At 36.3% G+C, this 24471-nt stretch overlaps 1 protein-coding gene across 1 annotated transcript in view; it reads right to left on the bottom strand.

The window, feature by feature from the left end:
* The window catches only part of COL25A1 (collagen type XXV alpha 1 chain), a 483537-nt gene that overhangs the window by 41453 nt on the left and 417613 nt on the right, over positions 1–24471 (bottom strand). Inside the window, exons 18-23 of the mRNA XM_007452167.1 lie at positions 21777–21821; positions 7965–8027; positions 3614–3682; positions 2780–2824; positions 1262–1306; positions 211–288 (exon numbers count right to left, since the gene is read on the bottom strand). Of these exons, the coding sequence (XP_007452229.1) occupies positions 211–288; positions 1262–1306; positions 2780–2824; positions 3614–3682; positions 7965–8027; positions 21777–21821 (345 nt within the window). The remainder of the gene's footprint in view (positions 1–210; positions 289–1261; positions 1307–2779; positions 2825–3613; positions 3683–7964; positions 8028–21776; positions 21822–24471) is intronic.

Raw genomic sequence — 24471 nt, 5'->3', positions numbered from 1 at the left:
GGGAAAGAGAAGGAAAGATTGAAAAATGCTAGGAAATAAAGAGGATAAACTGGGGCAGGCAGAAGATGGGTTCAGGAGATCAGGGAGGAGGTGTGCTTTGAGCAGTGGAGCCCTCTGAGATCTGAGGGGGGGTGGAACCTGATAGTTACACGCATTACAAGGGTCTCATCAGTGTCATTGTCTGTGTCAGGGCAGGGAGCAGTCACTTGCCTGCAAGGCTTCGTGGAGGTTGCCATTGTAGTCTATGATCTCGGTGGCTCCTTGATCTCCCTTTTGACCAGGTGGACCCTATGAAAAAATCAGCCAAGAGAACATCACGGGGGTTAGGCTAGGATGAAGAAGGGACTGCGGCGAAAACAGAAATAGCAGCAAACAGCTGTCTCTGACCATCGATTCCCGACTAAGGCCCAAATGTACTTTACAATAAATAATCATGTTCAAAGTTTGTCCTTATTTCAAAGGAGGCAAACTACTTCTAACTTCCTGTCTGTGGTAGGTTAAATATATTACATTGGATAAAAAAGAAATACAATTCAATCTCAAAAGCTGTTTCCTAAAAATTACAATGCGTAGGCTAATCTGATTTGACTTGCAAAATTTTGTTGGCTTTATCTATATTTATTAAAGCAACTCCTGACCTCTCTCTCCTCATCTACACCTCATAGATTGCTTCTTCATTTTTTAAGAAGATGGAACACTGTACTGTAGGAAATGCTTGGCTTTCCTCACAGGGATAGAATTCCATTACAATGGAAGCAAATAGGGAACAAATATATATATATTTGAACAGTACCTATAAGGAGGGAACAAATATTTTTAAGAAGTCTATCCTACTCAGTAGCTCTGCCACTGAATTTCCATTAGTCATGTCCTAATTCCCTGCCTGTGCTTTAAAAAGGTTCTGAAAATGTGGACTATTGCTTTCTTTTTAGTTGAGTTAATTGAAGAGTGGAAAGTTCTATTAGGTGGATGGCTATGAGCTTGCTATTGCTTATTTGGCAGAGGGGAAGTAGATGAAAGAGTTCTTTAGACCTGCTCCTTATGGGCTTATCTTACATGTTCCAGTCTACATACTCAGTGCTCCTGGTGACTACAATGAAAAATAAGAAGAAAGCGGGGAGTAGCAGGAATAGTCACAGTAGGCTACGTCCAGCGCTATTGTTGGGTATTATTAGTCCAAGTGCCTTGTGAAAAGCCACACAGACACACACTTCAAATCTAGGCTTGCCGGAGGCCAAAAGAGCAGATGAGACACACTCACCCTTGGTCCCAGGGCTCCAGGGTCCCCTTTGTCTCCACGGTCACCCTTTCCCCAGTGAAAAGAGAAGAAAACCGAGTTAGTAGTGAGGCCAACAGTCCAGAAATATCTCAAATCTAAGGATGTATTTAACACCATACAGCAACACTTTTAATATGAACTTCTGAAGTGGAAAATAACAACTAGAAATACGATAACCACTGACATGGCACATGCTTCTTTAAGGTGCCCCCCGAAGTGAATTACACTTCCCCCTTCAGATGACAGAGTATCTTGAAACAACAATACATATGGTAACTTGCTTCCTAGGGATCTTGAAAAGCAAAGCAAGTGGTTTCTATGACACCCAAAGTAAGATTTTACCTCTCAGACTGAGCTACGTTCTTGCCTGTATATGAAGAGATTTGGGGCAAGGAGGAAAAGAGGCAACCGATTAATTGGGTTGTCTGTTTTCTGAGAAGTCATTCTAGGGAGATTTAGGAGGGAAAGGTCACCAGCTGGGCCTCCCTCTGATGATGAAGATCTAAGGGAAAGCTTTCTATAGGCATAGGTCTCTTAGCCCTCAGAAAGTGCTGAAGTGGACAGCAGCTAGCTGGACCAGGTTGGCGGGGCTGAAGGTCAAGATCTGGGCAAACACAGCTTTCTCTTTTTCAATGCAACATGAAAAGTCTCTAAACGTCCATTTATGGTGTGATGACTACCTCCCATCCCCGCCAAGAGACACCAGGAATCATCTAAACCTCAAACTGCAAGTGCATCACTGAGAACACTCAAAATTTTCAGAAGTCTAAACAGAAATTTTGGAGGAGAGATTTGAACCTGGGTAGATTTGAAGGTTCTTTAAAATAGCCTAAAGTTCACAGGGCCCTTTTCCTAAATAGAATTCAAAGCATTTTTATATGTCTTTCTACATATTCTTATAAACTGGATAAGGACCAATGAAGATGAGTAGGAAAAGGGATTATAATTTTTCTATCCACATTATGCTAATAACATTGACCATAATAATAAAATTTCACCATGAATGGGGAATTATTAATTTGTTTTCCCCATTTTCCACATTATTAGCATGATTCATAACATGATTCTGCTAGTAGTATATAGATTATTGCAGGTACTATATAAAGAGCATGATAAAGGAGAGAATTCCAATTAGTGGTGAAATTTTAATGGAATGAAGGGAGTCAACTGACTTAAAATCTGAACATGTATCACAAAGATAGCCAGGAAATAAAAAATAAGATTATACTGTATATAATTTAAGTAAAGTACTTAATTTTTTCCAAATAAGCTATACATATGAAACAGGAAATACAATTTCTCATAAAGAATGGCCTGAAGCACAGAACACAAAAACAAACAAGATGAAACAAACCAACTGTTCTGAGATATCACCATAGGGATGAAATTACTGCAACCCCAGCGTGTGAAAGAGTTTAATCTAAACATGATTCTCTGTGGAAGAGGCACATGTTACATGACGGCCTCATGTTACATTAAAATGGTTACCCAGTTACTGACCTTTGACCCCTTTGGGCCTCTAGTTCCTGATTCACCTTGTTTCCCCTATTATAGAAGAATATGAAGATGAAAAAGAGAACATGACAGAGGGAGATAAGAACAGAAAAAAAAGAAATTAGCAGTGACTCAGAATAATACAGAAAAATGGAAACACTTTATTTTAACTGCCTCAATATATGATTCCATATAATGTAGGCTGTTACAACCCTGAACATAGGCATTATCACCGTATCATTAGTTCACTCCCTGGTCTCTCCACCAACCTTCATGCCATTATAATTCTGAAGACTGCCCACCCATCAGCGGATGGGAAGAGTTCTGTGACTAATTCTCATTAGTCTCACCAGTGTTTGCATAAATTTCCTATTCATCAAAGAGTAAATCATTTCCTGTGTCTCTAGGATGGGTTATTAAAATAAAGTGTTACCATACTAGTTTGCAGGAAGTTTAGAGGAATAGATTGAACAGTCAAATAAATCCTTAGCTCTCATATTTTCAAGGTGTTACACATCATCAAATTACCATAAAAACTAACACAGCACAGATCCACATTTTCCTCAGTAGGTTTTAATATACATCGAGTGGTAAGGTATTAGTGTGACAGTACCCCCCGATTTATATTTGGATGTGTTATTAATTTGTGGACTGGAAAAGTTGAATTGTAAAACCCTTTTTAGAAAATAACGAATCGGTGTGAATTTCAATGAATTATTTGTGATTTTGGCTGTTTTAATACCCCTTGAATAATTTTATTTTAGTTGCATGTTCTAAAGTAAGTGGCGGCACACATTTCCAAACCAGAGAATGTTGTTTTCCAGTGTGAGAATAACTGACCTTTGGTCCAGGGGCTCCAGGCTCCCCTCGATCCCCTCTTCCAGGATGCCCTGCCTCCCCACGGTCGCCCTGTCACAAATCGCAAAATAGGTAAATGGCGCCCCCTATCACCCCCAGCTAGTCCCTGTAGGTTAATGAGTGAGTTGAATAAAATCAAAGAAAGCAGAAAGTTACTATTTATTTACCACATACTCGGCATTGTATTAACCTCAACATGGATTAGCTCATTTAATAATCAAAATAATTATTCAGGGCTTCCCTGGTGGCGCAGTGTTAAAAGTAGGAGGGTAGAGGGCTTCCCTGGTGGCGCAGTGGTTGAGAGTCCACCTGCCGATGCAGGGGACACAGGTTCGTTCCCCGGTCCGGGAAGATCCCACATGCCACGGAGCAGTTAGGCCCGTGAGCCATGGCCGCTTGAGCCTACGCGTCCGGAGCCTGTGCTCCGCAACGGGAGAGGCCACAGCAGTGAGAGGCCCGCGTACCGAAAAAAAAAAAAAAAAAATTCAACGTTTGCATTTTCATTCCCGTTTTATAGACAAGGAAATGGTTTGGTAAATGCCTGTCAGATGCCTATGTTGGTAAATGGAAAGACTCTTTTTTTGTTTTTTTGGCCACACCCTATGTGGGATCATAGTTCCCCGACCAGGGATCGAATCAGTGCTCCCTGCATTGGAAGCTCGGAGTCTTAACTACTGGACTGCTAGGGAAGTCCCAGAAAGACCTTTAAAGGGAATTGATAAGGGCCATCATTAATACCTCACAACAGGCATGGACATAGTTTTCAGTCTGCAGCAACTTTTTAAAATCTTCCGAAGCAGGGCAAAATGGCTAAGTGCCAAGTTTTGTAATTTGATATTCTGGGCTTTACTCCTGGCTCTGGAATACTTACCAGTTTTGTGTTTTGGGGAAAGTTAGTTAAGTTCTGAAAGCCTCAGTTTCCTCTGTAAAATGGAGAAAATTAGAGTACTGGTTTCATAACCTAGAAATGGAAAGTACTTGGCGTTGTACAAGATCCATAGGTGTTACAGCTTTTACTAGATTTACAGCTCTGGGAAGGATGAGCATGGTCACCGCCCACAGGAGCTAGTGCTCTAGTTAGATAAGATCCACATGAACAAAATAGTTAAGAGTTAAGGAGTAATGTAAGGCCATATGTGAGAGAAGAAGAAACTCCACAGGGTTTTCAATGGTCCAGATTGACTTCCTTTTGGTTAGACTTGCGTCATATCCTGAAGGATGAGGTAGGGTGTATATTATAATTATCACTGTTTATAACTGTGCTATTGATGAGTGCAGGAACTGCACACAACACTTTACATGCATTATCCTATCTAATCCTCAGGACAAATGAGAAAGGTGTTAGTATCCATAGTCTACAGATGAGGAAACTGAAGCTCAGAGAGGTTAAATAACTTGCCCAAAGCCTTTAACGTGGGAAAGCTGTAATATAGAACTGACTGTAGTCAGTCTTCAATTTTTGCATACATGTTTTTGTATGTAAATCTTTTGCACATCTCTGGTCATATTCTTAGGATAAATTCCTACTAGACAAATGGCTGTGTCAAAAAGTATACACATTTTAAAAGCTAGCTAATCACCCTTCAGGAAGATGGTGCTGTTTTACACTCCCTGAACACAGACTTGAGAGTGTTCAGCTTCCTGCACGATGGGTAGAATTTCAACAATCAAACAAGATTTGATTTCTGGTGATGGTATGTTTATGGATGAGGGAGGCACCCTTCTCACTGAAGGACTGATTCATCTTGGAAAGGAAAAGAAAGTAGGATTTGGATCTGTTATGGGTGATGTAGGGCTTTAAATTCCAAGATCTTTGTCTGTATCATCCCCACTGTGGGAAACCTTTGTGGTTTTGCAGGGGAGGTGGGATAGATTAGGGCCAGGATAAAGACTCAGTAGGCTTCTCAGCATGAACCAAAAGCGAGTGGGACAATGGAGAGGTTGGGAGAAAGACCAGGGACTTGATTGGATGCAGGAGATGGAAAAGGTGCTCCAGAAGGGATTTTCCAGGGATTAGAGACTAAAGCACCTTTGCTGGTATATGGAATTTTTATTTAAATATGTATATGCCATGTTTGGTGTTGCTCTTAATATTTTACAGAAGAATTCTAAAATGGTAACTATAATCTTATTTTAGAGAAAAACAAAAATTTTAGAAAATCATTTCTCTGTAGTATTTACCAGAGTAGTGGAGTCTATATATGTTTACCTAGAATCACTTATTATCATCATGCCCCTAATCAGTTGCTTATTAGTCTCTCTCTAGAATTACATTATATATTTGTGTACTTTTTTCTTTTCTTCCACCCCTTTCTTACACATATTACAGTGTAAGCTTCAGTAGAGTAGAGACTGTTTCTGTTGCATTTATTCCCCATTCTCAAATACTAGAAAAATGTCTGGAAAAAAATGTGTTGAATTAATGAATAAACAATATTATACAAAGTATTCTAAATTATTCATAATAAAGTCCTATTTCTTTAGACTGACGCAGGTTTCTCTTAGGCACTATACAGATGCCGAGAATACAGCAGTACATAAAACAGATTTTTAGATGCAATTATACGTATTTCTTCATTATGATCTCTCTTCACTGTGTTGGGGATAAAATATGAGGACTTAGTTTATTTTGAAAATCTGAATTTACTGGTACCAATCCAGACTGCCTACACAACCAGTAAAAGACTAGTGTTTGGCTGAAAGAGATTTTTAAATAATCATGACTTTTCCATTATGATACCAATTTCATGTTAGATAGGTAATTCAGCTGAAAATTAACTTTGGAACATTGTTAAATGAATTTCTTATTCATATCCCTCTTGTGGAAATACAAAACAGTTACAGTACAGTCTTTACTTTTATTGGGAGTTCAGAGTAGTATCTGTTATAAAAGTATCTGTTCTGTAAAATCAGGCTGGTTTCTTCATGAACAGTAATTAATGTTGATTTTATGGCTCTACATCTGGATTTTTTTTGACTGTGGAAGAGTTTAAAATAAGTGAACAAGAGAAAATATATTTAGGGATGAACTCTACACTCCACAGTCTGTGTTTCTCCTATTTTCCCTTGTTGAGCAAACAAAATGCCACAAACATTTAGAGATCACGTTCACGCCTGGTCCTCTCCAGCACTGACCAGGTTTCCCGTTTCTTTGTGCTTATCCACAAAGCAATCCTCTTTCTCTACCTGGTTCTGAGGCTGCAAGGCTGAATAAATACAAGAGTTCTGACATGAACACAGAATGCTCGTTATTCTTTTGTTCTAGCTCTTTTTATTCCAGAAAGTGCATTTCTTGTGTAAATCTGTTCAGGCTAAAACAGGCTTTCCTCATATTTTGTTAATAAGCTTGAAAGCTCATTATGTGAAAAAGAAATTGCTGAGCAAACAGCAATTTTACATAAATTTGACAGAGTTTTAGTCTCCCTTTAGGCCACACATAGTTTCCATTTACTAGGATTAGAGTTATTTTCTCTTGACCAGCGGAAATGAGGACTCCTCTGTCAGAACAAACCATGAACATATTTCTCGAGCTCTTGGAAATCATCCTGGCTTATTTCTGGTGAATGCAATACACATTGAGGCAAAACTGCTATGGTTTAAAAATAAAAGAAAGTAGTGTGATCTAATTTTGCTCCTTCTTTGATTCATGAGTCTGTCATGAATAAAGTTCCATCCTCAGAGCTGTACCTTTTTATGTCTTACTGGGTAGATAAAAAGGGAACTATGGCTCTGACTGTATCCACAGCAACATAGTTTTTTATATGGCAGCATATAGATTTTGCTTTTCGGGCCCTCTCTCAGGTTGCCAAGTGGAAGATCACGAGATGGTTTTCATTACAGAATCTTTCTGCAGACGTTTTTCAGGATGGATCCTTTTGGGATGAGACACTTAGGAAACTATATGACGTCAGTACTTGCCTTTGCAATCTAGGGAGTGATGGGGGAATAGTAATAATGTTTGATTCATGCGTATGTCTTAAAATGGGTAACGAGGGGCAGGAGTTAATGAGTTCTACCTCTCCTCCTCAGAATTCCCTCACTTTTCCATATGGCCAGGAGACTAATAGCATCGTATCAATTTAGGTACAATTTGGGGGACAACTGGAACAATGAATGTACTCCACCATACTGTTGTTTTGCCTAAGGCTTTCTGCAATTAACTTCCTATTATTCTATTTAGCATGGTATTCCCATTAGAAGTGTTAGGAATAGGTGCTAAGCTGCTTTAGTTCTCCATTAGGCAAACATATCTGGTCACCTAAGTAACATAATGGACTAAAAATATATGACCAAAAATTTCAGAAAGGAAGAAAGGGAAAAACACTACGTTTACCTTTGTTCCTGGTAACCCTGGTAAGCCTGGTTCTCCTTGAGGACCAATGAAACCTGGTTCTCCCTTTAAAAAAATGGGCATATGAGATGATTACATATTTGACAGTAAATATGTAAAGTTAAACTGATTTCCTTCTACTGGGATTTTACTCCTTTGATTATATATAGCTTTCTTGCTGAGATCCAGCTACTAACTATAAAATTAATCAGAACTGGCTTTGATCAGCCACAGTACTTTAAGCAAAGCTTTGGAGGAGCTTGAGAAAGTAAAAGTGACAAAGAAACCAGACAAATGTCTTTACAATTTCCTTTCTCATCTGTTGTCCAGTGCTTCTTATCATTTACCAAGTCAAGATTCATTATGTTAGGGTGGATGTGGTAGGTAGCGTCTAAGATGGCCCTCAATGATCCCACCTCTTGGTATTCAATGCCTTTGCATAACCCCTCTGCTTGAGTGTGCACTGGATTTACTGACTCATATCTAATGAACAGAATATGGCAGAAGTAATGGGATATCACTTCTGAGACTAAGTTATAAAAAGACGGTGGCTTCTGTCCTGGGGACTCTTCCTTGTTCTTTCTCACTTGAATCAACTTGTTTTCTGGAAAACAAGCTGCCATGAGCAGCCCTATGGAGAGGTCCCCACCCCATGGTGAGGACCAAGGTCTGCCAAGAGCCACATGTGTGAACTTGGGAGCAGATGCTCCACCCCAGTAGAGTCTTCAGATGAGATCACAGCCCTGGCTGACAGCCTGACTGCATCCTCATGGGAGACATTGAGACAGAGGTACCCAGCTGAGCCATGCTCAAATTCTTGTTCCTCCAGAAGTGCGAGAGGATTGTTGTTTTAAGCCACTCCCATTTGGGGGGCTTGTATGGTAGGCAGCAATCAATAACTGATACAGTGGGTGTGGCTAGGGAAGAGATTCGGTAATGTTCAGATGGAAAGCAAAAAATCTCTTCTTGCCCAGCCTCAAAATCTCTTCTCTACCACCTGGAGGAAACCCAGTTGTAGTATAATAAAAAATATATATTTGGTCTTGTTCCTGGTTCCTAAAACCTTTGGAATTTCCTGAGTAATAAGAGTAACAAGAGCATGCTTTGTTACTCTTAACGAGCCCCTTTCAAACATATCTGAGTTTATGCTAATGGGGTGACTATGGTGGGCCCCTAGACAGCTTCAGGGTCGGGGCTGTGATAAGCAGGTTGGAACTTTCAACCTTTCCCCTCCTCTCACCATCTCCAGAGAGGGAGATGGAGATTGAGTTTGATCACCAATGACCAATGCTTTAATCAATCACGCCTACATAATGGAACTTTCATAAAACTTCCAAAGCAGTGGGGACTAGAGAGCTTCTGAGCTGATGAACACATCCATTTGCTGGCAGGGTGGTGCCCCCCAACTCCATGCGGACAGAGGCTCCTGCCCTCAGGACACTTTTGACTTCACCCTTTGTACCTCTCCATTTGGCTGCTCATTTTAATCTTTTATAACAAACTGTAATGGTAAGTATGGTCTTTTCCTGAGTTCTGTGAGTCACTGTAGCAAATTATCAAACTTGAGTGGGAGTGGCAGAGGGTGGCTGTGAGTACCCTGGAATCTGTAGCCAAGCCAGACGTAAGTCCAGGTAAGAGGGAGGGGGTGAGGTGGGTGGTACTTGTAATTGGGGTCTGAAGTGAGGGCAGTCTTACGGGACTGAACCCTTAAACCTATGGAATCTGATGCTAACCTTGTGTAGTTAGTGTCCCAATAGGATTGAATTGTAGGACATGCAGTTGGTGTCAGAGAATCAGAGTTGGAGAACTGGTGTTGGAAAAGACACCAGGTATTTGGCATCAGAAAACACCCGACACCAGTGTTCACATATAAACTATAAAGTTTTATTTTCTTCTTAACAACGTGAGCTCAAATGTAAAAGTCAACTTCTTGAAATCTATAACGAAGTTTTAAAGCAAAGAAAAACAAAACAAAAACATAATGCCTCTGTTCCCGTGTTTTCTGGGATTTGTTTGTTCATTTGTTTCCCCCCATTGGATTATTTCTGGAGCAGTAGCTAATGTTGTTTGATATATTTGATTTTTTTCTAAGGTAGCTATATTTCAACATTTGTTTTTCGGAGCTGAGCAGGAAGATACAGAGAGGATGTTTGATGAGAAGTGTTAGAGTGTCATGAAATATTTCTGCAATAATGATGTTTTAAAATATGCTGTATAAAGCCTTGGTGTTGGGCAGGGAACAAAAGGATATCAGCACCGCAAAATGTGCTGAACAGTGATAAATAACTGAAATGGATTATCTCTAGCTCTTACGCTCATGGTACTGCTTTAAGAAAATAAAAAGTGTAGGGGAATGAATGCTTTAAGTTTATTGTTTGTGAAATTTCTATAACTCTGTTCTACCTGTCTCCATACCTTTACATATAATGGAGAGGAAAATCTGAACAAATAATTTTGGATCAATCTCTTAATCATCTAAAGTGAAAATCAACTATATTCAGAAAACTCAATGATGACCATTCTATTTCTTGTTAAAAAAATTTAACTTGTTATTTTAAACAAAAAACATAAGAAATATACTTACTTACAAGTAAGACATTTCTCCCAATAAAATGATTTATATAAATATATAAATATTCCCTCTCCACCCTCAAGAAAATAGCTGTATTAAAGTTCATGTGTATCATTAGTAACAACTTACTGTCATGAAAATATAATGCAAGTTAATAGGTGGAAAGTTTACAGGTAGACAAGACTCTTGCAAATCTTCAAGTAGAAATAAAATGATTTCACTCTTAGCAAAGCAAATAGAAGCACCATTAAAGCATACTAATAAAAGAGAAGAAAAAAGAGTAAATGTTGCAAAAATGTATTTCTTATTTAGGTTAGTGCTCAGTTTATAAAAAGTTGAAGCATGCAGTTTCATAAGTCACACATAAATAAATAAGGCTTTGTGATCTAAGTGACCAAAGTGTTGTTTCTTCCTTTTTAAAAACATTAATATCTTCAAGTCCTCCTGAGTTAAATGGATAGCAATTTCCTTTATACAGAATGTTCAGGGTGAAAATTTTTATTTCAAGATATAAAATTAGCAATGCATTGGACACTCAACAATTTTAGCATTATTAATACTGGCTTATTTCAAAGGCTTTGAGTATGATTAGTGGTACTTTATCATGCCACTCTAAGAAAGCATCTACCATCTCGATTCGTTTCTTATTTCAATTTATTCAAGGGGAACAATAGCATACTTAACTTTAGGATCACAGCTTCATGTTTATTTAATGCCAGAGCTCTCAATTACTTTAGAGACATTGTCTCCATCCTGTCTATATCTTGGCAGGATTGGGAGGAAATAATCATTGGTCTCTTTTCTTTCTCAGGCTTGAAAGACAATTATTGAAATAAGGCATAAATATGTCTACTCATGGTCTTGAGCTGGTTGGACTGTTTCTTACCTTCCTAGACTTATACCAGAGGTTCTCAGAGTGCCTTTTCACTTACCATTTTTAGTGTACAGAGTAGGAAAGATTGATTCATTGATATGGTTTCAGATTTCACATTGCACCTAACCTTTAAGTTGAAACTACTACTTGTAGAGTTTGGGGTAGTATCAAAAAAAAGAATAACAAAATTTCATGGAAAGGCTATTAAAATAATCTTCCCATGTCCAATTACATATCTGTATGAGGCTGGTTTTTCTTCATATGCTTTAACCAAGACAACAAATTGCAACAGATTGAATGCAGAAGCAGATAGATATGAGAATCCAGCTGCCTTCTATTAAGCCAGACATCGAAGATATTTGGAAAAAAAAAAAAAAAGACAACAATGTCATTCTTCCTGCTAATTTTTTGTTTGTTTTGTAAAATTCAGTTGTGTTTCATAAAAATGTTATTAACATATAATGTAATTAACATATGAGTTGTTTAAATTTCTGTTTTAATATCTAATACAGACATATCAATAGGTATAACTTACATAAATAAAAACTCCTTCAATCCTAATTTTTAAGTGTGTAAAAGGGTTTTGAGGCTAAATCTTTGAGAACTGTTGGTACAAAGGTACAGAATGGAGTTAAAGCCTGGCTTTGCAGGCTGTGATCCTGAGTTGCCAAATAATGAAAGATTCTGGTGTCATTAAGGGGTGACTTAGTCAAGACTTATTGGATAATTCAAGCAAACTGCTTAGCACCACCTCTAGAACAAAGTAAGTAAACAATAAATGTTATTGTTGTTCTTATATTATAGGCTCAAAAATGCTAGCTAGCATTATTTTATTAGTGGTAGTAGTATTATAACACCTCTGCAGCTAATTAGTGATATACATGGTGACTTCCTGATCCTTTACAACCTGTATGGGGTTATTATACTCAATACCTCTTTAACACCTTTCAAGAAGTAACCCTAAATTTTCTCATGTGACTATATCATTGTTTTATGAGACAATATCCATCTGCCAGAGCATTTAGGATTGCAAAACAAAAAGTGTGTAAGGTAGAGAAATGACAGGTTTACTAAGAATGAGTTTCTTCCTGTAAGAAAGGGAAAGGAGAAAATGGTCATACCTATTAAATTTCCCTAAATAAATGTAATCCTTAAGAAAAAACTTGACTCTTTGGCAAGGATTGATGTAGAGTTTAAAGGTCCTAGAATTTCCTAAAATGTCTAGGAGAAAGGCTATGACAACCTATGGTTCTACAAATACTTTAATGTGATTAAAAGAATAAGCAAGTGGTTAACCCACTTTAGTCACAGTTCTAGTTAACCAGGATAGAGGAAAGAGACTGAGTCAAAGGAAGGTAGGGGAAAGCAGCTGAAATATGATTCAAACACAAAACATTTTTGCAAAATCATTTTCTGAAGTAAATCAAACCACACAAAAATGAGGTTACCTAATTTTTCGGGACAATACACAGGAGAAGTCACTATTTTTATTGGACTGTATGATGCTTCTCAGAGCCGTTTTTACATATCTAGTCTCATATAATCAATGGGAAATAGGAGATTGCTAAATTGGAAGTTATTCACACGTATTTTCTGAATAGACAAGGTGGGGGAGAGATGCAATAGAGGAAATTGGAACTATAATGGAACTAAGCTCTTATAATACTTTTAATTAAGGAACAATTAAATGTAGAGTTTTATTCTTTTTCTTATTTACAAGGCAATTACCCAAATTAGAAAACCCAATTATAATTTGAGTGAGCCATTGTTGGAATAACATGGGAACATAAGGCAGGGATCCTTTGAAAAGGGCAGATGCTGGCTGTCATAATTAGGAAAACGTGGATTTATACAGGTAAGCTGCAAGTAAAATAGCTCTACCATTAAAGTGAAAACACTAAAATATGACCTTTTCTGAAACACTATTAATCTTTTCAGTATGATGTGTTAGTGCTTTTTTAAAAAGTGACAACCAAAAAATGGCTAAGATAAATGAAGGAAAGGCACAGGCATTAAACATTGGTTTGCCATGAATACCAAGGCACCAATCAACAGCATAAGAATAAGTTAAGAGCACTAATTACTTCACAGCCACTTTAATCTGTTTTTCTCATATATATATATAATTTATATATAAATATCATCTATCTATATATATATCTCATTTCATATATATATGTATTCTAAATTTTCTCATATATATATATTTTTCTCATATATATCTATCTATATCTCATTTATATATATATATATCATCTATCTATATATATATATATCTCATTTCATATATATATGTATTCTAAATTTTCTCATATATATATATTTTTCTCATATATATCTATCTATGTCTCATTTATATATATATATCATCTATCTATCTATCTATATATCTCATTTCATATATATATGTATTCTAAATTGTCCTTCACCTCTCTACCTATTCACTCACTCTCTCAAGTGAGATAGTATTTTAGGTCTTTACTTTTCTTATCATTGAGAACAAGATTACAAAGTTAAATGGGATTCCATTCATACTGGAGTTGTTGATCCTGTGTGGAAGGAAAGCAAAAGAGTGAAAGCAACCAACTAGCAGGGAGACAAGACGAGAGGAGAGGAAGAATGGAGAGGGACAAGCATGTTAGAATGCCCACCATGACCAGAACAATTAAACCCAGGATAATCTGCTATTTTTGTTGTTGTTTTGTCTTCACCGGTCGTGGCAATGTCCAACTAGATCTACCTTTATGACAAACGGAAAAATATAAACAATGAAATATCTAACTCTTAAAATAAATACAGAGCTGTGATTTAACCAAAGCCTGGAAATAAAAAATATACAACACTCTTTATCAGAACCTTTAAAACAATCCAACGTTTTAATCACTAAAACACAAGTAATGGCTGGCACCAAATTCTGCTACCCAGACCGCATGCCTACCAGTGATCAGACGGCTGTCAGAGAAACAGAAATCTCAGCTCTGTTCATGCTACTGCAATACAGCATTGATGCAGCTTCAAATTTCAAAATGAAAATTAAAATTTGGTTTAACTTTCTGGTCTTATCTTAAATATTACATCTGATTTCTTCCTGAGTTGTTTCATGAGTTTTGTCCTTTGTTTTTTCTCAACATCAATTAATTAGCTCACCACCAATGAGTTAAAAAACTAGGTCTCAGTTCCAAGACAGTAACATATCTTCCTGTGTTGAGCTGGTAGAAAAGATGAATAATGAAGTGTTTGTGGTTCTGGCAGCTAAACTGGGATTCACGTTGGGAAGAATAAATGTTATTAATTCAGGATAAAGCACAATTAGGTAGGTCTAGTAATAAACTGCTGGAAGCAACAGCAGCAAACAGACCTCTTTGAAAATCTGACACAGGTTGCTAATTTGAATGAAAGCTTTAAACAGCCAGGGCACATAAAGATGCAGAAACAAATCTACAAAGAACAGCTATAGCTGAAATCAAACGTGTACTTATACATGACCAATTTAGGAAGGCCTAATGGTCTCACACTGATCTTTCCAACTATAGTTAACACTTTCAGCAGCCACAACTTTGATCTTGTAGTATAAAGCTCAATTAAAATAAGTCATAGTAACTAATATGGGCTATATTTGAAAAATGATCCTATTTTTTGCACCAAACAAAAAGTTCCCTTGTTGATTAGAGTGTCAGGATTAGAGTTTATCCCTCTCTCTCTTTCTCTGTTTTCTTTCATAAATTGGCAATATGTACACAGAGAAATGAAGTGAACTACAAGAAGATTTAGCTATGGGAAGGTGGGATCTATTCACTCTGAAGGATAAAAGGAAGATGCTGCAAAGGTAAGATTTTTGACTGAAGCCACTTTTCCTCAACTCATTTGCTACTACTTTTCAAAAATTTAAACAGCCTATTGAGACAGTTTAAATTCTGTGTATTCTGGCCCCAAACCCCGAAAAACAAAACAAAAACCCTCCAAATAACTCCAACAATTACCATCTTCACCAACCAAGAAGGCAACAAAACCTGGCCTTCTATATTAAAAAAACACAAGGAAAAACTAGGAAGTTCTTTAAAAACATGATCTTTTTGAAATCTAACAATGACCATTAAGTCATTAAGTCTTGGAATTCCATAATAAAATCTGGACTGATTTTTCTTCAAACTCACATTTAATATATGGCAAGAAAGTATTTTAGATGATCTTACTTTATCTTTTAAATGGCCATTGGGACAGTTCACTTAGTACTCTGTTGTCAAATCTACATAAAGGATGTCTTTCATATGGGTGAGAAGAGTCATCAAATATGTAGATGGAATTACTAGTCAAGGTAAGAATGAAGAGGCAGCTTCATTCATACAGAAATGGCTCACCAGGTGTTTCCCTATAAACTTCCAGAACCTACCATCTGTTAAATGGAATAGTGAACAGAAAGTCCTAACTGATTATCTCTTGTCCACAGAAAAATCTCTGGTTTTTCATTTAATACCATTTGTTTTATTTTTATAAGTCATTATCAATTAAAGGAGTAAAAGATATTATTTTTTTAACCTGTCTAAAAAACCTCTAATATACCAGTTTAAATCAAGTCATGCTTTCCCTGATATTTATTACGCCGAGCAGATCCAATTTTCATTGCCCAAAAAATAGTACAACGGGGCTTGAAAAATATGTGCTGACTTGCCTGGGTGCTAAAAGCATCACCAATAATTTTGATTAATGTGTCTTGACACTGAATGCATTAACCGTACAATATTCTTCTTGCTGAAGGGCTAATTAGAATTCAAGTCAGCATGATACCTACTTTTGAGGATTACAGCAAGAGCATTTGTTGTAATAAGAACCTTCAGGCAGCCAGTTTTGGTAATGATTGATTTGTAAAATTATTGAGGGGGAAAAAAAGAATGAGAAAGTAGAGTCTGTCCCCCAAACACTTATTTCCCTGAAGGATCACATTTGAGCATAAATTAAAACATCTTGGTGGCTATGATGAAAATGAACTACAACAGCAAGTTTATTTAAAATCCAGAAAACATAAGTTTCTGATTTTTTTTTTAAACAGGATTACATCACGAAAGCACAACTGGTGTATTTAGTCGAGGTTTCGTTATGGCTGCTAAAAAATCTCTGATTTCTGGCTGTATGAGTTTCCTAATTGGACTCAAACTATTCAACTGCTCAGATGCACTTTGTGCAAGCAGGAAATAATTATAAGTAACAATAACACAATGCTATCCTTTTAACCAGTATTCTTTTTCCTTTTTCTTTTACAAATTTATTTCACATCCTATGTTACTTCCAAAAACTTTCTTCTGTTATTTTAAAAATGTGATTTGATGTTTCTGAGGAAGGAACCTCATCTCCAGTGTATTTAGAAGATAAGTTTCTATAGATTACTGAGCACTATACTTAATCCTAAGAATGACAAAATAATGTTTCTGTCACCGGTAAAAGTTAGTGCTTATATGATCTAGTGTCAAGGATGATTTTATATAACGAAGTGTAAAGAGTTACTGTCTCCTGATCCTCAAGTTCTTGATCTGAATGTCAAATTGTCACTAATGTGGAAGCCAGAACAAAAATATCAAGCTTTGAGGGAAAATACCGTAAAAATTTCTTTGCCACCTAAATGATTTGTTTTTCTGATTTGATGTAATTTTTACTGTATTATGTCTCCCTATTCATTTTAATGTATCAGGTACATTTTTCCCAATTTACTTTCTAAATATGATGAGATACACTGGTAGTCAACGCTGAAAGGAGAAAAACAAGCATTGAAAATTCATATTCGTAAAAAATGTCTTGGACTGGGCAACACTATGAATGGGGCCTAGAGATTTCCATTATTACATGCCAAGCTTTCCTTTTGCTTTTCCTGTGAAGAGTGTCGGGAAGGAGAACTAAGACAGTATCATGTCTTATGCGCAGAACACTGTGTTTCCTCATCCTTTATCCCTGGAATACATTGGGTTATAGGAAAAGGGGAATAGTGTGATGTCATGTTTCAAGAGAAAATATGCTCTCTTACTGCTCTTAAAGGTAACATTCAACCATCACCGCAAAGGAGTTTTCAGAATTTAGATCTATGAACCTGCAGGGTGTAAATGGCTTTATGATCTCTAGGTTGAAATGACTCACAGGAGGAAAGACTCTATAGAACAGGTGCATAAACAATGTTTCCAATATTCTGAGCTGCTCCAAGAGAAAGAAATAACAATAGCTAAAATTTTTATAGCATTTACTATATGTTTGGCAATATTTTAGGAGCTGCATGTATATTAATTCATTTAATCCTCACAACAACCCTCTGAGTTATGTATAAGAATAATTCCCATTTTATGAGGAAACCCAGCACAGAGAGATTATGTAACTTGCCCAGTATCATGATATAGCTTCATAAACTGGTAAGGGGTAGAACTGGGATCTACACACTGGTGGTCTGGTTCTAAAGACAAGGCTCTTGATCACGGCTCTTCATGACTTAATTACTAGGGTAATGTAACCATGAAAGGGGTAAGCAATTTTTCAAAATGTAAGGAAAGAAAAAAATGTTTAAAACTAGGAACTTTGAATCTTACCCTTTTATGTGATATTGGAAAAGCTAGTCACAATAAAGTTTTACCCATGAAAAATATATTTAAAGGCTTGTTTATCAAAAAAATTTTCTGAGCTCAATTCTTATTCCAGAAGACAAATGTTTGCATGGCACATTGTGCAATGTACAACGTACAATAATTTAATCTTCCCAGCTGAACATCTTAACACTATATGAACCATGAATGCATGAAATAGGAATTCCAAATGTCTTCCACATGGTTAGAGCCCTTTCCAATACTTGTTCAGGAAGCTTAAGAGTAGTTTGAAATTAAGTGATGCCTGTTCTTAGTGACTTTTATGTATGCCGAAGGTATTAGTACTTATCTCTGAGTGGGACCCTGAGGTGATAGATAGATGAGTCTGCTGTCTGTATTTAGGCACTTTGCTCATTTCCTGAGAGCAATGTGGAAGGCATGTGGATGCTCATTAAGTTTCCAACCATTCCCCGAGAGCAACAGGTGGCAAATCAAAGCTTCCCTGGTATGTCATGGCTGGTTTCCTCAACATCTTGGAAATAACGGATGGCATTTGCACGCTCTCTGTAGTACCAGCAGATAAGGAGATGAATAGCAAGGAAGTATTTCCAAAGCATAAACAAACACACAGGTCTAGGAAAGTTATGACTAATGCTCTTGCTACCACACATTCTAAATCCATATATGGTGGTTTCATCTTTTAAATATTATTACTCATTCAAACTATGAAATCAAGGTTAACTGTCCTGTGGTTAACTACCTAACAGAAGCAAGGTATATTAAAGGAGTAAAGAATATCTCAAGTTAATGAAGCTATATCATCAATTTATAAACGTTTAACTGTACATTTAAAAATATCCAATAACTACCCATAACTATGATGTGTTTTTAAATTGCCTGCTTAACAAAATTACTCAATTACACTGAGCACCTACTACATTATAGGGCAAGCATATCACTTACATTCTGGATGAGAGAGAGAAGACAGAGCTTATTAATCCAAAAGTAGAATCTGTGATTTAAACTGAATACTGGATAGTTACCCAACAACACTTGATAATTACATAGAAAAGTATCTCTAGTTAATGATAGAAAGATTTTTGTCAGTTGATAGCTTCTGCTCACCATAGTCACTAGTCAGGTTGGAAAAACAAAGGAAAGTATCAGCTATAAGATCTTGACAAAATTTGTCTGGCAACATCCCATGACCCTAGAAGTAAAAACGTTTACTGGAGGTGGCAATCACCAACATCTTTCCCAATTTGAAAAAGTTCAAAACCTTCAAACTGGTCCACCGATGACTAGGGAAATGAGCTGGGATATTTTTCACAGTGGAGGACATAAATAAAAGGGAATGAGAACAAATAGTAGTAACTGTAATTGTTTGTTTTGGAGGGAAAACCCCCAATACCTTCCCCCTTATATACTCTCTCTCAACAAGAAAGCTCACCCTTAGGAGAAGGGACAACTGGATTTCTACACAGCACTGAGATTCCTGCCTCAGGATCTGGTGCTGGCAGCACAGCCCAGCTAACCTACAAGCAAGCGCTGCAGGAAACCCTGCCCCAGTCCTTCCAAAATGCCCCTCCTTTTAAATGCCTCCCCCCTTACTTATAATGTTACTGGCTTCTTTAACTTAGTGCTGAATTTAATGTTCTTGAATTTGTTTTAAAAATCTGTGATTTTCCAAATATCAGTAAAAAGCTTTTTTTTAATGTGTGGGATTATTAAGGAACTGCCATAAATTAACTCTGCAGCATGAAATCACATATAATTTATTAAGTTATTTTTGCTAAATATCAAATGATAAGGAAATGACTTTGACTCTTTAGTAAACTGTTGTCATGGAGTGTACTTTTCTGTGAAGAAGCCAAAGACTAAAAATATATTAAAAGGACATATCTGGACATCTGTGATACTAATCTGGAAACATCAAACAAAAAGCAGAACCAAAATTTCTGAGTGCCAACCTGGAATTCATAGCTTTCATGGCTGTTAATTATAACAAATATACTCATAAAATATTACACATGATACCATATGATGTCTGGGAACTCAGTAATTTAATATATTAATTCTAAAATCATATTATTCATGTAACACATTTCAAACACAATCTTCATAAAGCAGCATATACAACCCTCTTACTGAAACTAGGAATATTAATTTTAGAATCATCTAATGTACTCTAGAGATTAATTCAAAATATTATAAGATGAGAACAATGTAAAGAACAATCTACTTGCGTTATGTTATTTTATCAAACAGTTCTAGAATTAAAAGAAAAAACTTTAAAATAAGAAGCTGATTTTAAGGGAGCGCTACAGCTAAGACACTAGAATTTTTAAGCCTTGTCAGTTGCCATGTAAAAAATTTTAAACAACTAAAAAAAATTTTTCTTAATATTTTTAGACAATTTAAAAACACATAAAACAATGTTTTCAAGCTAAGCTTTAAGCAGTTATTTCAAAAGACATACAAATTTTATGGGAATAGTATGTAGGTCAATAAAGCTTAGTAATATGATTTGTACTTTGCAGTGAGAATTATTAACAGGAAGTAGAAGCACAAAACACATTGGAAGGACTTCCCTGGTGGCGCAGTGGTTGGGAATCCACCTGCCAATGCAGGGGACACAGGTTCGAGCACTAGTCTGGGAAGATCCCACATGCCACAGAGCAACTGCGCCCGTGCACCACAACTACTGAGCCTGAGCTCTAGAGCCCGCAAGCCACAACTACCGAGCCCATGTGCCACAACTACTGAAGCCTGCGTGCCTAGAGCCTGTGCCCCACAACAAGAGAAGTCACTGCAGTGAGAAGCCTGCACACCACAACGAAGAGTAGCCTCTGCTCTCCGCAACTAGAGAAAGCCCGCACACAGCAACGAAGATGCAACACAGCCACAAATAAATTAATTAATTAAAAAAAAAAAACTTTGGAAAGATTATTATAATGGGTGAATCACAAAAACAGCTGCCTGGATATTAGATTTGAGGGGATGTTAAGATTTTAATTCTGGTCAAAATCTGATAGGATCTTAAAGGTAAAATTTAAATGGGAAGGGAGACATTGTAGACTTTAAAGAATTCCTATGACTTCAACTGAAATGACTTTTACATTTATTTAAGGGGCAGAGTAGGTTATATAGTGGAATATACAGTCCAGATAGCCATGGCAAACTTTACAAATACCCATGTTTCATTTTTTTTTTTATGGAAGTATAGTTGATTTACAATGTTGTGTTAGTTTCAGGTGTACAGCAGAGTGATTCAGTTTCATATATATATATATATTTATGTATATATTATACATATACATGTATATATATATATATATATATATATATATATATATTCTTTTTCAGATTCTATTCCAAACAGAGGGATGGGTGAACACGGTGCATTATACATATACATATATATATATATATATATATATATATATATATATATTCTTTTTCAGATTCTATTCCATTATAGCTTATTACAGGATATTGAGTATAGTTCCCTGTGCTATACAGTAGGACCTTGTTGATTATCTATTTTATATGTAGTAGTGTGTATCTGTTAGTCCCAAACTCCTAATCTATCCTTTCCCCCGCTTTCCCCTTTGGTAACTTTAAGTTTGTTTCCTATGCCTGTAAGTCTATTTCTGTTACCTGTGCTTCATTTTTAATTAAAAAATTTAATTGGTTGAAATGGCTGGTGAGTATTTAAAGAACAGCACTATATTTTTAGCTTTGATTTTTTCATTTTTGTGACTCTCACAGTTACATTTCTATGAAGCCAAGACTGTCAGTGCAGTATTTACCTTTATCCCCGGAAGTCCAGGAAGCCCAGGAAGCCCTGGTTCACCCTACATAGGAAAATCACACAGCATTATAGAACAGTATTCACTCAGGCACAGTATCTGAGAAAAACATGGCAAATGCTCCCAGCTGAATTCTTGCTGTATGTATATATATTTCTAATATATGTACTGTCTAGTTTCAAGATATTTGGTGAGATTGTACAGTTCCGTCAACTCTTGATTCAGGGATTGGTTGACCATTTTGCAGATTTTTCAGGATTTTCTCTGTTGCTGCCAGTTCACTGCTCATTGTCGTCACTACCAGAAGGTGAGAAAGAGAAATAAAAGGAGAAGGAATTCCTGTGTCTTATTACTCCCTGGTCAATGATTTGTTGAGGAGGCTGAATCTATCTGCCGAAATGAGGATTACGTGCATTTAAATAATGCATCCTATTCCAGGGCTCCCTTACCTCAGATAATCAAGAGTTGGCTGTATGAACAGATGGTCATATCAAAACAATATACATTAAAAGTCTCATTCACCTAAAAGTATAACAAGATTTCTTTTCCATTCCTGAATGATGAGAAGATAAATGCATGGTTAAGATTATACTTAACTCCAGCCCGTATATCAGACAATTGTTGAGTCTGGGTAACCCTGCTTAGCAATTGAGGGCTAATGGTACCATGCAGCTGCTTCTGAATACAGGTTTGAGATTAAGTGGTACATTTTGGGTGAGCACACTGGAGTCGAGCTAAATCTTCTCATTTTCACATAATTGTTTACATTATTTTAAGCACAAAGTATAGTGATAAGAAGTTATATTGCTTAGAAAATCTCCTGAATTCCACTAAAGAAGCATAAAGGAATTGCTAGAGAAAATGAAAGTCCATCCTGTGTTGGACTGAGGTGACTAAGTATTGTGGAAAATAACATTTGAAGGTAAAAGTGTCACATCATTTCATGATGGCGAGTCAGTGTTATGACAACTATACCAAAAGAGATAGAAGCACCAAACTAAAGATAAAAGTGGTAGAAGGCACTTCTTTAATCTAAATGCTTGAACAGCCCTTATTCCAAGGAAAATCTACTAAGAACAACCAGACATTTCATCTTTAATATTATTACTTTCAAATTATGGAGGGCTATAATTTGCTCTGGTATTATCACAAAATGACTTCAGATACTGTTTATATTAAGCTGTATGGTTAGACATAGAAAGGAAAATGACTTTCCTGATGGTTTAGGTCAAAGGTGCTTCAGGAATGCAAAAGAAAAGCTATTCTTTCTGAAACTACCTGAGTGAGTTTGCATTGTGAACAAAAAGACTAAGATGAGATTAAGCCAGAGAAGAAAGAATGATTATTAAGAATTTGATATTTCATTCAAAGAAACTTGTCCAAGTAGGGTAACCTTTACATAGATACAACATTATACATTTGATTTTCTTTTTTCCCGCCATTTCCCTTTAATCAATAACTTTAGGAAGCTCTAGTAAAAAGAGCCTAACCATATTTCAGTGAAGATTCTCTTTTACTAAGAAAAAAATATAAGGCCCTTGAAAACACAGTAAGTTGCAGTAGAATATACAACCAATAAAAGTAAACATATTGGTGACATATTGATAGTTTTGTATTGTTTCAGAAAAGCCCCCCAAACTCAAGACATCCTATTTAAGACATGTGTGGAAACATATAGGTTGTAACACTGTTTCCTCAAAGGAGTTTTTACTAGACCCTTCCCTCAAGGGAAAGGGTCAAATTAAAAGGCTCTGATGACTACTTTAAAGTAAGATATTTATATACACACGCATACATAGACACATCCATGTTTCTCACAATGAGATAGATGTATAAAACATTATGGATTATTTTATAATTTATTTTATAAATCCAAAAGTAGATTGGATACTTACAGAGAGTTTGAGCACTTAGCTCTTCCCTACATCTTATGCATATATATGTAAGTATATAGGTTATAAATGTACTTTTTAATGAACAAATCTTTCAGGAATTCATATTTCATGCTCTTGGATTTTGACCTTTCCAAATTTATGTTTACTTAAAAGTTGACAAAATGAAGGATTATAAAACATTTAATGTTACCCTTTGTGAAACATCTCAGCATTTTTAGGAAGATATTTCTTCCTATATAAATTCTCTGTCTTTATACCATGAATGTTTATCTTTTAATTAAGAGACAGTTTTCAGTTAATTTCTCCATTTTTGCCTATTTCTTGACTCAGAGCTTCTCTGAGCTGAGTTCTTGGTCATGCACAGCCCAAGTTCAGATCTAGGTCATAATTAAGAATTGGTTTGTTATTCCATTCAAAGACTTCTTGCCCAAGTATATTACACTTTACACTGACACGTTATGCTTCTGGTTTTCTTTTTTCTTTCCTTTTCACTCTTTATTCTCCATTATCGGAGACCCTTGTCTACTGTTAAAGTCAGTTCTCTGCTTTCACCCCATGTCCCTGTGACAGTGCCCTGTGTTTCTAGATACAGTTCAACTGTGCCAGTCCCTTACAATGGGAAAAAATGTATTTTTACCCCATTAAAACTAAAAAATATATTTTAAAAAGATGTGGAGAAGTTAGGAAGGCAGCTATGCTCACCACTATACCACCAATGCCATTGAATGTGAAGTTAGGAAGGAAAAAATTATGTGATAAAACACACTCACTTTACAAACATATATACACTAACTCACATA

This window comes from Lipotes vexillifer, unplaced genomic scaffold (genome assembly GCF_000442215.2).
Source record: "Lipotes vexillifer unplaced genomic scaffold, Lipotes_vexillifer_v1.1 scaffold22, whole genome shotgun sequence".
In the NCBI taxonomy this organism is placed as follows: domain Eukaryota; kingdom Metazoa; phylum Chordata; class Mammalia; order Artiodactyla; family Lipotidae; genus Lipotes; species Lipotes vexillifer.
Note: the sequence above shows the minus strand (reverse complement) of the source record. Positions and strands in the feature narration are given on the sequence as shown.